The 13,737-nt window shown below is 37.2% G+C and overlaps 1 protein-coding gene across 9 annotated transcripts in view; it reads right to left on the reverse strand.

Moving 5' to 3' along the window:
* CPEB2 (cytoplasmic polyadenylation element binding protein 2) overlaps positions 1-13,737 on the reverse strand; it is an 88,065-nt gene that overhangs the window by 39,079 nt on the left and 35,249 nt on the right. For 5 of the 9 annotated variants that reach the window (XM_063135508.1, XM_063135507.1, XM_063135502.1 and 2 more), the window contains exon 5: positions 8,609-8,632. The exons of the other annotated variants lie outside the window; for them this stretch is intronic. In XM_063135508.1, the coding sequence (XP_062991578.1) occupies positions 8,609-8,632 (24 nt within the window). The remainder of the gene's footprint in view (positions 1-8,608; positions 8,633-13,737) is intronic. 9 annotated transcript variants of the gene reach the window in all.

The raw sequence follows: 13,737 nt of genomic DNA on the forward strand, positions 1-13,737 counted from the left end.
CTGGAAAGGATTCATAGAGTGGGAGGAGCAAACTACAGAGGAGCAATTAAGGACATCCTAGTGAAATTTGGCAGTTATTACAAAAAAGAGCAACTTATGAAGAAATTGAGGTCTATGGCTTTGATAAAATACAAAGGCAGAGCAGTGCAAATCTTCAACGATCTTTGTCAGCAAACACTCCAATGGAGACGCAGCGTTAAGCAAATAACTGAAACATTAACGAAGAATGCAATAAAGTATGCTTAGGGTTACCCTGTTTTTCTAAAGTTTTCACATGGTGGGAGGCAGTACAGAGCAACCTCTTTGGATCAGGGCAAGGAGTTGCTGAAGAGTTTGCGTTTGTCTAAGGATGCAAGTCTGGAAGCTGAAGTTGGGAATGGAGCTGAAGCTGGGGCGTCTGGGATGTAATAATTTGATAAATGGTTTATGAGATAATAATACATAAAAGTTATTAAATATAGAGGTCTTGCTGCTCAGGCGGAGCACCGCCTCCCCCCCTCCCTTAAGGTAGATAATGGCTGGAATGGTAGACTTACGGGGATTTGGGGGGGAAGAGGTGGGGGGATGGGGGGTGGGAGGGAGGGACTTGAAGGGTGGTTTAGGGTTTTTATGTTATGTTGTATGTGTTTATGAGTTGCAGAGCACACGGGATCGGAAGGAGTATCAAAAGATTAAATATGGATAAGAAAATTAAAGTATCAACGCTCAATGTCAAAGGTCTGGGGGCAGTCGTGAAAAGGAGGAGAATTGAACAAGTGTTAAATAGAGAAAGATCTGATATTATTATGTTGCAAGTATAGGTTCGATGGCGTAAACGAAATACGCACAAAATGGTCAGTTTATTATGAAAAGTCACTGGGGACAACAAAAAAAATGGAGTGGCTATTTTGATTTCAAAAAAAAGTGGATTTATATTAAAAACTATAAAAAAGGATGATAATGGTAGATATCTTATGATAAAGGGACAAATTGAAAGTGAAGCATATACATTAGTCAATGTCTATGCCACCAATGAGAGACATAGAGAGTTTTATATGGAATTATTTAAAGAAATAGAGGAGTTTAGGAAGGGGTATCTTATTTTAGCTGGGGATTTTAATATGGTAATGGATAATAGATTGGATAGGTCAAACCCCACTAATACGGAAAAGAGAAATAACATTGCTATATTGAACAAATTAGTTAAAGAAAAAGATTATGTGGATTATTGGCGTTTACTGAGTGGGGCGAACCCTGGCTTTTCTTATTACTCTTCAGTTCATCATACATACTCTAGGATAGATTATATATTTGTTTCAAAAGAGTTTGCAAATAAGGTATGTAAAATGGAAACGGGGGTAATAAAGGTAACAGATCACGCATTGCTAAGTTTAGAGTTCACAGTTAGAAAGAATGCAAAGGGAACTGTCAGAGATGTGGGAAATTAATGAGAAGGGAGGAACGACAAGGGCAGTAGTTTGGGATACCATGAAGGCAGTAGCAAGAGGGATATGTATTAGAGAAATGTGTAATTTAAGGAGGCAACAATTAGCAGAGCAGGAAAAGTTGGAGGAAGAGATTAAGAAATTGGAGAAAGATTATTGGCAATTTAAAAATAAACATAAATTAATAGAAATACAAGTGAAGAAAAAGCAATTAGAAAATTTAAATTTAGAGGAAGTCCAGAAAAATCTAATATATATGAAAAGGGAGTATTTTGAAAATAGCAATAGAAATTCTAGATTGCTTGCCAGGCTCACACAAAAGGAAAAAGCCAGGAACGGGATAGGAATCTTGAAAGATAAACAAGGGAATTATTGTCATATAATGAAGAGTAAAATAAAAATCTTTCAAGAATTTTATCAAGAATTATATAAGGGAAAGGATATTCAAAAAAAGAAGCTGGAAGCTTATATAGAAAAGTATATAAAGAAGCGAATAAAAATAAAACATAAAGAGTTAATGGAGAAGGTAATAACTCAAAGAGAAATAGAAGAAGTAATTGAAAATTTGAAAGTGGGTAAATCACCTGGGGTAGATGGTTTAGGATTAGAATATTATAAGGTTTTTAAAACTTTTATAGTACCGAAATTATTGAAGCTGTACAACTCCATATTGGAAGGAGAAAGGACACCAGAATCATGGGAACATTCATTAATAATTTTAATACCAAAACCAGATAAAGATTTGACTGTCCCTGATTCATATAGATCTATTTCATTAATAAACCAAGATGCCAAAAAATTTTCAACTATTTTGGCAAGGCGGTTGAATAAATTTATAGGTGAATATATAGGGGAAGATCAATGTGGATTTGTAGCAGGTAGACAAATGAATAACTTAGTGGGAAGAGTTTTAAATGCAATACAGGTGATGAAAAAGTCTAAGATTAAAACAGGAATTTTGGCATTGGATATTTTCAAGGCTTTTGATTGTGTGAGCTGGCAAGCTTTAAAGATGATTCTAAATAAAATGGGATTTGGAAATAAATTTAAAGCTATAATAGAACAGTTTATTTCTATAATAGAAATAAATTTAAAGCTATAATAGAACAATAAATACAGCCGTAGTGGTAGTGAATGACGGAGTTACGGATAAGATACGACTAGCCAGAGGGACAAGACCAGGATGTCCACTCTCACCGGTCCTGTTTGTAATGGTAATGGAATTATTGGCGAATGCAATAAGAGATGATGGGGAGATAGAAGGAATAGGCAGTATTAAAAAAATAAAACTGAATATGTTTACAGATGATACTTTGCTAACTATTAAAAATCCAATAGGAAAGATGGGAAGAATTAAACAGCAACTGAGAGAATTTGAGGATATTACTGGGTTAAGAATAAACTGGTCCAAATCAGAGATGATGTTATTTAATTATACTAAAAAGGAAGAAAAGGAATGGGAAGAAAAGGGAAGAGAAATGAGAGTTAAGGAACAGATTAGATATTTGGGAATTAAAATTACACAGAATTTAGAGAGTTTAGAGAAAGAGAATTTAAATAGTTTAAAAAAAGAGATTTTAGTAAAATTGGAAAAATATAAAAGATTAAACTTATCCTGGTTTGGAAGAATAGCATTAATAAAAATGAAGATTCTAGCAAAGATTAATTTTGTGTTTAGGATGTTACCAATAAAAATTTCAGAATCAGAGATAAAAAGTTGGCAAAATATCATAAACAATTATTGTAATGGAGATAAGAAAGCGAGGGTAAATAAGAATAAATGGTATTTAAGTCAAAAAAAGGGAGGATTGGGTCTCCCAAATATTAAACTATATTACGTAGCTAATAGGCTAAGACATATTGTGGAGGCAATTATAGGAATAGGAGAATTAGATTGGATGGATGATAAAACTACAAGTAATATAGAGGTTAATTTGGAAAATGTATTTTTTAGGGAAGGAAAAAAGAAATGGGTAGAAAGTATAGGTAACCTGCTCTTGAGGTTTCACTGGGAAATTTGGAATAAATATAAAGGGGAGTTGCTCCCGAGCAACTCACCTCTATCACCAGTAATAATGTTAAAGAATTTCCCGGAGGAATTAAAGAGTAGAGTAAGTAAAGTTTTAATAGAAAAAAATAAAATGAAATTAAGGGAATGGTTAAGAGAAATGAATACAAGAGAGGATATGGAAGAGGTTCTAAAAGACAAAAAATTAACTTGGTTAAATTATTGGCAATTAGAACAGTGGACTAAAAAGTGGGTAAGAGAAAATGGAGATTGTAGAGAATTGACGAAGTTTAAGGAATGAATAGTTAAGAAAGAAAATGATAGGGGAAAAAGAATAGTGTCAAAAGGGTTAATGAGTGAAATATATAGAATATTGGTGGAGAAAGGGTTGATGGATACTTCAGGTAAAATGGTTTGGGAGACAGATTTGAAAGTACAAATAGGACAACAGAGCTGGGAGGGACTATGGAAACAAAGAGCATTGAGAAATATGTCAGTAAGAATAAAAGAGAATTATTTTAAAATTATATGGAGGTGGTACCTAACCCCGGTTAGATTAAACAAGATAAATAATCAGCAATCAGCAAATTGTTGGAGAGGATGTGGGGGAAAAGGAACGTATTTACATATGTGGTGGGAATGCAACTATGTACAAAAATTTTGGAAGATGGTGTTTTTGGAGATTGAAAAAATTGTGGGAATGAAGATAGAACGAACACCAAAAGTTGCATTACTGTCACTATTTGAAGATTTAAAATGTAAAAAAGAAATTAAGGAATTGATAACGAATTTGCTGACTGCAGCAAGATTGATTGTAGCTAGGAACAAGGGGAATATTCTATTGAAGAATGGTATAAAGAAGTATGGGATATAGCTATTAATGATAAATTGACTTGTAATATTAAATGGAGAAGAGGTATAGCTAAAACAAATGATTTTGAAGGAATTTGGAAACAGTTCCTAATATTTGTGTTTTCTAAGGAAAGTGGGAAACCGCCAGCAGAAGAAAGTATGGGATTTTGGAATCAGGAATGAGATCCCGAGGTAGGGGGTGCACTTATATGTTAAGTTTGATTATGTTATTTACATATGATATTATGTATTCAACATTTACTCAACATTCATGTAGTATGTTGTTTTCTTTAATTGTAATGCTGTATGTTCAAGTATTGTAGAAAATAATATATATATATATATATATATATATATATTAAAAATAAAATAAAATCATAACTAGATACTACAGTGTGTCTTTGATGCTGAACTCTGGACATGCTCAAAGACACCCTGTCCTGATGTTGCTCTTTTCTCAGAAACTGAGGGAAGCACATGTGTAGCCTTCAGCCTTAAGAGGGAGGGAGGGAGGAAAGGGAAGCACTCTGTGCATGCCCAGAAACAAACTTGACGAAGTGGGACAAGTGCCCAGCCCTGTCCCGGCCCTTCAGTACAGGCTCCTGATGGAGCACTTTGTGGGTGAGAAGTGCGGACTGAGGCAGTCCTAGTAGGACTTTGCCAGAGTTGTGCGTGTCCACTAAGAGCTGCGTGTCCACTAAGAGTATGCCTTTGGCACTTGAGGGCTGCCAAAGGCATGCTGGGAGGTGTAGTAGTTCTCCTTCTAACTGACTTTCTCCAAATGCCACTCACTCTGCCCACCATCCCATTCTAGCCTCAGCTATCAGTCATTCCTCCATTCACTCTTCTGTTTCATTAGTAAAGTCAGGCTTTTACATAAAGATCACAAACTTTATTCAGTAATTCTTGCATCTGTCTTGGAATGCTGTGGTTTAGTTAAACCAACCCCCCCCCCCCCAAAAAAAAACACAGCATTAAAAATTCATCAAGTTAAAAGGCCTTGGAAAACATATATTTTTAAAAAAAAACACTTGGCACTTAAAAGCCATTAATGCAGTCACTAGACAAGCCTGCCTGAGAAAAAGTAATCCCTAAGCAGGGTGCCACAACTAAGATGGCCTGCTCTCCAGATGTTTCCCACCACACCTCAGACAGTGTTCAAAGACTAACATGTTATTCAAGGGCCTAGGCTTATGCCTATTACTCCCAGTATGCCTTGATCAGGCTTTGGCAGCCATCTTCTGGAAGTGGCTTGCCATCCTGGGCCTGAAGGGAGAGCGCCTGGAGAGAGAAAAGAAACTAATTTAATTTGTTTTAAAGTTACTTCACAGGCTTAGGACTAGCCTACTTTGCAGGATTGTCATGAGGGTAAGAAACGAAAAAAGAAATGAATTTAATTTGTTTAAAGTTTAACTCATAGGCCTGCTACTTTAAGATGATTACCTTGCAGACATATATCTTAGGGGGCCTGAGCAACGCTGGGTAGAAACTTGAAATTTGGCACACTGATAGGTCTGGCTATACAATGTACCAGAAAAATATAAAAATATGGAATTTTGAATTTAAAATATTTTTGAAGATTTTAATAAAAATGTGAGGCTTATGCCTACAACTCCCAGCATGCCTTGGGTGGAACTCCCAAGAGTCTTCCCTTGTCACCGAACTATGACTCATTCCATAAATAAAATTTCTTCAGCAGGTGGTATTGAAAATTGCTTTATCCTCTATGTGGCTCCATAGCAGAGACATAATGCCACCAGCACCATAACGTGGTGGGTTGACTATTTAACTAAAAAAAATAAAATTAAAAAGTGTCATGGTGTGTCTTCAGAGCACAGGTATGTCAGATAAAGGCCCAAGTCACCAGTGGCCTTGAGCATCCTGGCTTTCTGCCAAAACTTGTTAAATGTAGATATTACAAAGTAAATTATGTGAATAAAGTATTCTGTGTTCTGGCTGCTTTCCTTCCCCCCTCCCCCAATAATAGCTTCAGAGCACATGCATACAACTGTTCCCCGCATCCACTGAGATCCGCTTCCCTACTATATGTTATTCAGATATCTGGGCAAAATGCTAGGTATATTTTGAAAACATATTCTTAGGTTTGCATCTTTTTTAGCTGATAGAAAGGGTGTGTCCTGCATGATGGGAAGTGTAGGCATGTCAGGTAAAACAAAAAATGTGGTTTATCACGATGCTCAAATTTAACATAAGTTCTTATTAACACAATTTCCCATTTATTCTAACAAAACAATGTACTAACTCAACCAAACTAAAAAAACAACAACCAACCTAAAGATGTATAAGTTGCAGAGAAATGTATTATTTATCAAATAAATGTTATAAACATTATTCATAGACAAGCAACATGGGGCATATCAGCTAGTCATATGGAATTTAAATTGTTGGGGAAATGAGGAAAGGCACTTAAAAGAAATATTCTCTTTTGATATAGTCCATGGGGCACTTTGCAAATGTGTAGATCTATTCCTTCCTTAGCACGATCAGAGCACTACTTCAGTTTAGAGTATATCTGGTTCTCAATGTTTCAAGACTGGTCACAGCATGTTGAAATAGATAAAACAAGGGCAACCTTCCCATTAACAGTATTACCATAATCTATTCTTAATGTTATATAGCCCCGAAAAAACAAACTGTTACTCGTTCTAAATCTACAATTCCATGAGGATCACAGCTCCAATTTCCATGGCTGCAAATTTGATTAATCAAATGTAATCAAAATCCATCCACAGTGGCTCTCCTTATAAAGCTTTATGTCCCTATCCTTCCCTTCATATGCCACCAAACTATTTTCCTACATAAACCAGGCATATGGCTATCAAAGTAAGCTCTATCCTATTAAGACAATAAACTAAAATAAGAATATATGCCTCTGTGAACCATGCTTGTGATAAAAATAATATAAACTATAGCCAGGGAATTATGCTTAGACTTTCAATATTTGTTTCACTGCATATAAAAACGATTTAACACATCATGAATTATTTTGTCATCTGTCAGGAATTTTTTAACCCTTGATGGCTTACTTGGCCAAAATAATCCACTGTGATAACCCATGGTCTATTATTTAGCCCATAATGGGTTATTGTGTCATGTGACAGGCACAGTGGATTATTTTGGTCACCTTGGCAAGAGCAGTCAAAACTGCTGCCTCCACTCTCCTCCAGCCAGCTGATCTCTGTTTCCATGATCTGTCAAGCAACTGATCATGCTGGCAACCCACTTCCATCCAAACTCTTTCTCCAGTGATGCACTCTGCAACCTCCCTAAGTGTCAAACACAGTCTCAGCTGGGTGGTGGTACCTGTGCAGGGTTGTCATTTTGCTTTGTGTGCATCCCTGCCAGGTGATGTTTTGTATGAAGTTTTGTCCCACTCTTACGAACTTCCATAGTTATAGCCGCCACCCACTTTTTGGCGAAAAGGTGCTTTCACTTGCATGGCTTTATCAGAGCACAGGGTTTTCAATGGGCCTCATTTACATCCCTGCTAGGGGAGGCTGTGTATAAAGTTTGGTCCCAAACCAGCAAACTTCCAAGCATTAATTTGCACCACCTCCTTTTTGTGCATCCTGGGTTTTCGCTCCTTTGTGTGTAATCATGCAGGGTTTTGATGGTACATTGGATGCCTCCCAACTAGGGGAGGCTGTGTATGAAGTTTGGTCCCAATCCTGCATACTTCCAGCGCTTCAGAGCAACTACCACCCTTTGTCGGGGTGATGCTGGAAGTGCTGAATTATCTCATGGGATATTGGCTGCTGCAATGTTGTCAATGGATGAAATGGCGCCACTGCTGGGTGGGAGGACTGCAGCAGCACAAGGAGTGGGGGATGACTCAGATTATGCACAGTCACTTAATAAACAACACACAGTAGCTTATTTGTCTGATCGTGTAGAGGATAACAGTATCTTATTTTCAAAATAAGCTAAGTCGAGTAGCTTTTTTTTACTCATCATGTGTTAAAGTGACGTCCAAATGTAGCTGTTGTCTTTAAGAAGTATATTCTGCAAGTATTCACTGTAAACATGAATGCAAGTTATAAAAAACATGGCAAAATTCAAGACCCATATTCAGATAACAGAAAAATCAATGTTCGAAGTAGATAAAGATTTTACTAAAGTGAGGTCATGCAAAATGAACCGAATAATCTATTATTAAAAACCAATTGATGGTTTACCACAAACTTTACTTATAAATAATTGGCACCTTCAGAACCATTGATTTTGAATAAGTCAGTTACCAGTATAACCCTCACTTCAACCCCAGTCAGCATTAGATTTATTATAGCAAACAGGAGGGAATTACCTCGTCTTCGCCCATAACTCCTTGCTGCATGTAAACAAAGGACAAATTGTAAAATGTCATAGAACTACATATATGTGCTCATGGAAATACAATTATGATGTAAGAGATCTGTGTTTATACCAGTCAAATTCAGTCCACATTAGTGGATTGTTACTGTTATGCAATTTCACTTTAATTTTACAAAAATATATTGAAAACTGGAAATCTTTATATTTAAACATGGAAATAGATTTATATCATTTTATTAAAGTTGTGTCACTTTTTAATACTGCATCAAGTACGTTCAGTTTAGATGTAATAAATTTAACATACTGTATGAGAATGTTTTAAAGTTTGTGTCCCAGCCTGTTGATGTTTAGATCTCATGATGGATTTAAATGAACTTTACTATTAACAGAGAGCACTTTTATTCTTAACAACGTAGAAAAATATAAATGAATCTGAGAAATGTCCTGGCTCTTGGGACAATTTGTACTTTGTAGTGGCAATACAAATTCTATAAACCATGACCTTCATTTGCCATGAAAACAGCTGTAAGAAAATTAACTCAAAGGCTTTTGTCTGGAACAAAAGACTCCTTTTGATCATAGATTAGTCTTGCAGATAAAAATAATAATACTTTTTCTAGTTTAAGGACTGGGAATGTTGTGTATACAGCTGCAATAGTGCTGCAGATCAGTTTCTGGGCTTTCATCTCTGGCTAGAAACAGCCACATGACACTGTGCCTGATACTGTTCTCTCGGATTTTTTTAAGGCCTGGAAGTACAGCACACACAGCCAAGAAAAAGACAGTTTGCTTACCTGTAACTGTAGTTTTTTGAGTGGTAATCTGTGCATTCACACATATGGGCTTTGAAGTGGGGGCAGTGCCAAAAAAAAGTGCCTTCCTCTAATGGTGGTCTAGAAACTAGCTGACGGAGCTTGGTAATGGCAAGTATATGTAGGTTGCACATGTCTAGAGTAGTTCTTGTCTCTAGGATAGGGATATCATTCTCGATCCCAGTAACGAAACAGAGAGTATGAGTAATCCTACTTGGGATGGCGATCCCAAATAGGTGATGAGCACGAGGAGTCTCGAGGGTGATAAAAGGAGGGGTAACTCCTTACAGATGACCCCCAAAACATTGAGTCTGGCAACCCTCTCCTGCGATCATAATATCTCGAACCCCAAGGGGATGGATATTGTCTAGACAGGGTGGGTGGGGTAGGGTGGAGGGACTTCTCTTATCTTGCCCTCCAATGTGGATTGAACTTGTCAAGGTTCCTGTTGTGTTGCTGCAGTCGTAAGAATTGGAGAAGAAAGAAGCGGTGTTGCTGGAGGCAGTGATATTGAGGGCGTTCAATCCCAAGGCACCAGCTGCTCTTTTGTCGGCAAGACCGATGATACTGAGCGCGGTCGTTCTTGATGTATCAGCTGATGTTCTGGAGATCAATGCCGAGAAGAAGAGCGAGATTGATCACCTTCTGGAGATTGCGGCTTTTGACCCAATTTTTTGGAAGGCTTTTTCTTTTTAGGCTCAGAAGTTTGCAGAGTCAAAGACTTAGATGTTTTAGCTCTTTTAGTTATTCATTTTAGTTAACGATAATGTTAAGGACCTGCCAGGAGTAAGAGGAACATACTGGATATTCAAAGAATGGTCTAGAGGTTTCTCCTCAACTGGGGGAATGGAAGTACAAGTGGCTGAAGCCTGCTGTGTCAAAGCCTGGGGTTGAGCCCTTGGCGTGTCTTGTCCGCTTACTGCTTTAGGGTGGATTCCTGCATTGAGCAGGGGGTTGGACTCGATGGCCTTGTAGGCCCCTTCCAACTCTGCTATTCTATGATTCTATGATTCTACTGCCTCCAACACCTTGTGCCATAGTATTGCCTTCAATCTCCCCAAGAGGTGCCTTCTAGTCTGCTTAGAAAAGGCCTGACAATTTGGACACAACTCCACCAGAGACAGAGAAGACACAAAATATGGCTGTCTGACAGTGGCAATTTACTTCTACAGTGTGTGCACTTCTTAAAAGTGGTCTGGAGGGCAATATGCCCCATCGCAATGAGTTTCAAAAGGGAAAATATAAAGGAAAAACAAACAAAATAAACTTATCCTGGTTGTGCTTTTTATATTGTATATTATATTTGTATTTTTAGATTGATGGTTGTTTTATGCTCTTCATAGTTTTAATTTTTGTGAACCGCTCAGAGAGCTTTGGCTATTGGGTGGTATAAAAATTTAATAAATAAAACAAGATGGTTAAGAAGAAAAAATGCCAATATTGGGGAAATATCAAAAAATTCTCCAGAGAAGCTTCCCTAACAAGGCTGCTGTTATGTTGGTCAAAAGAGAACTGAGAGGAAAGACGGGAACAATTAGAACATGCACAACAGATGGTGGTGTTCCCGCCTACAACGCCTTTGCATAACTATAAAAGTTCCCTGAAGGCAGGCTCCGTGCAGGCGCAGAGCCCATATGTGTGATGCACAGAGACCATGAAGAAGAACACAAAGATACTGGTGTTAGCTAGACCTAAGGCTTATCCCAGGATCATCCTGGGGTCATCCCTGTTCATGTAAATGACACACAGGGGATCCTGGGAGCAGGCAGGGACAACCCTGGGACGATCCCGGGATAAACCTTAGGTCTAGCTAAGGCCACTGTTTCTACCCAAGGGTTCCGTGCTGCCCATTACTCTAGCCTCAATAACCTTCCACTTATCCTGTGAAAGTATTTGATAGGGGTGGCTGTGTAGGAGTTGCTCCTGTGGCTCAATTCAGGTATCATGGCAAACAATCCTTTAAACTAGCCATACTTTAGAACCCAAGTCACAAGGTGCTTCCAGATGGAGGGCTTCTAGTGATATTGTTTGAAGTGGTGGGAAAACATAAGAGGGCTACAAATCAAATACAATGTCATCTGGACTCCCTTAGATTTCTGTGAATGAGCCAGTATGTTTACACAATAAAAGCTTTTAATTACCTTCTGAGAGGTAAATCATGGTTTAGAAATGCCTCTTTGCTTTCATTTTCTATTCTCTCGCCACTCAGCTTCATAATTCAATCCTATTTTCATGGTGCAGTGGTCTTTTGAGGTGGCATAATGGCTGTAACTATGGTTTATTGATTGAGTCATCATGCCAAACTGCAGCTGGCACAAACCATAGCTTGCAAAGCAACTTCAAACCATGTTTTCATATTCTAGTTGCTGGCTGATTGTGGATCATGGTTTGTCTGTTCAGACATCACACTAAGGCCTGGTTCTCACATCACAACAACCCAGGTTTTTTTTTTAAAAAAAATAATGCTATACAGGTGTACTCAGCCCAATTGAGTTCAATGGGATTTACTCCCAAGTAAGTGTGCATGAGATTGCAGCTTCAGTTTAACACACCCAAGGAGTTATTCATTCATCTTTATTATATATGCATGTATTCTTGGTATTAATAGTCACTTGAACAACATTTACTTTTGAAACTGCAACGTTTAATTTTGAAACTAGCAGTGGGAAATGTTCCACCTTACTTTGCTGCACAAATTGATAATTAAAGCTTCATTAACCATGGGTCGGCACAATGTCTGAATCAGAGGTGTATACTTGAAGCCTGACATGTGAAAGTAACTTGTAGATCTCATTCAGTCAGAGCCAAAGTTCTATAATTAACACATGAACCCACTGATTATTATTTTTCTGCAGATAGTATTTGTGAAAAATATTTTAGAGCATTTATATACCACTTTTCCATATTAATTTCAGAAGAGGTCCATAAACTAATAAAATAAAATAAACTCTAAAATCCATAAAATACAATCTGAAGTTTACCCTACAGTGCTGTTCTTTGAATTTACAAAAAACATATAAAAACAATGTAACAATTGCCCCAAAGGCAACTGCAAAAAATGTATTAGAAATATTACAGCAAATTATTGTGCTTTATTTTTAATTGTTTTATTAAGTTTTCTATCAAGCAGTAAAGAAATAATGATAGAACTTTGGTTACAATTATATTCCCTTGCTTCAGAACATACTAAAATAGGTAAAACAGTAAGGGCATGAAGCTCTATATTATTCAGTTATTCCAACCTTTAAAGTTTTCAGTGACTACAATTCATCAAAATATATTTCCACAATGAACCATGTGCATTGATCCTTTCTGGTGTGTATTTGAATCATTTATAAACTCATACTATATTTTATTTTTGTGAGTTACAAGACATCTGAAGACACACTGGCCATGTTGTGTGTAATACTAAGACAGGATTTGTTTAGCCCAATTGAATGTCAAGCTCACCCCTGGCAGCAAGCCATTGTTTATTTTAGAGCAACAAAACGCAATTTGAAGCCATGGGTTGTTTTATTATTGTTTGTTTTAACCATGGTTTGCTGTTACATCCAAATCTGGAATCCTCGCTTATTCCTGATTTGTTTCAGCACCCCACCCCAGCTGCTCACCAAGCAACACTGGTGTGAGGCACAAGTAGCTAGAAGAGTTTTCCCCAACCTGGTGCACACCACATATGTTTTGGACATGCAACACACAATATTTCCTCTCTTCTTCCTCCCCACTCTGATTTTACATTGCAGGTGAAATTATAAAAACTATGAGTGGCAAACCAGGAGCCCTTCGGAACAAGATACTGGAACCATGTTTTTAAGTAGATTTGCAAATCATAGTTAGAATAGATCCAAGTTTGTGCAAGTTATATAATTCAAAACAATGATCAAAACTAGGAAGGGAGTGGGAATTATTCCCTAGGGGGAATAAAGAAGGAGCATGGATCACCGGCAGCTCAATTGCAAACCATGGTTTGCAGGGAACCAGCATTACCAGCAATCTAAGCTCCTTTTAAAAAGAATGGGATATAAATCTAACAAATAAATAAATCATAATGCATCTATTGTATGGACCTAACATGTGAAGCCAATTGTAGTCACTTTAAAATTAAAATTAGGAGAATTTAATTTTTCATCAGCACAACATTGCATGCTACTCCCTTAATGGGATGGTATCTATGTCCCCTCAGAAAATAGTAATATTTTACCTTTAGAGAATGAAAGGTACAACAGAAACTATATTCGCTAAAAGATTTGTGGTCCTAAATCCTTTTGGGATAATGAGTACATTTGGAATGTTGATATAGTGTCATGGG

Source organism: Elgaria multicarinata, chromosome 10 (assembly GCF_023053635.1).
Source record: "Elgaria multicarinata webbii isolate HBS135686 ecotype San Diego chromosome 10, rElgMul1.1.pri, whole genome shotgun sequence".
NCBI lineage: Eukaryota > Metazoa > Chordata > Lepidosauria > Squamata > Anguidae > Elgaria > Elgaria multicarinata.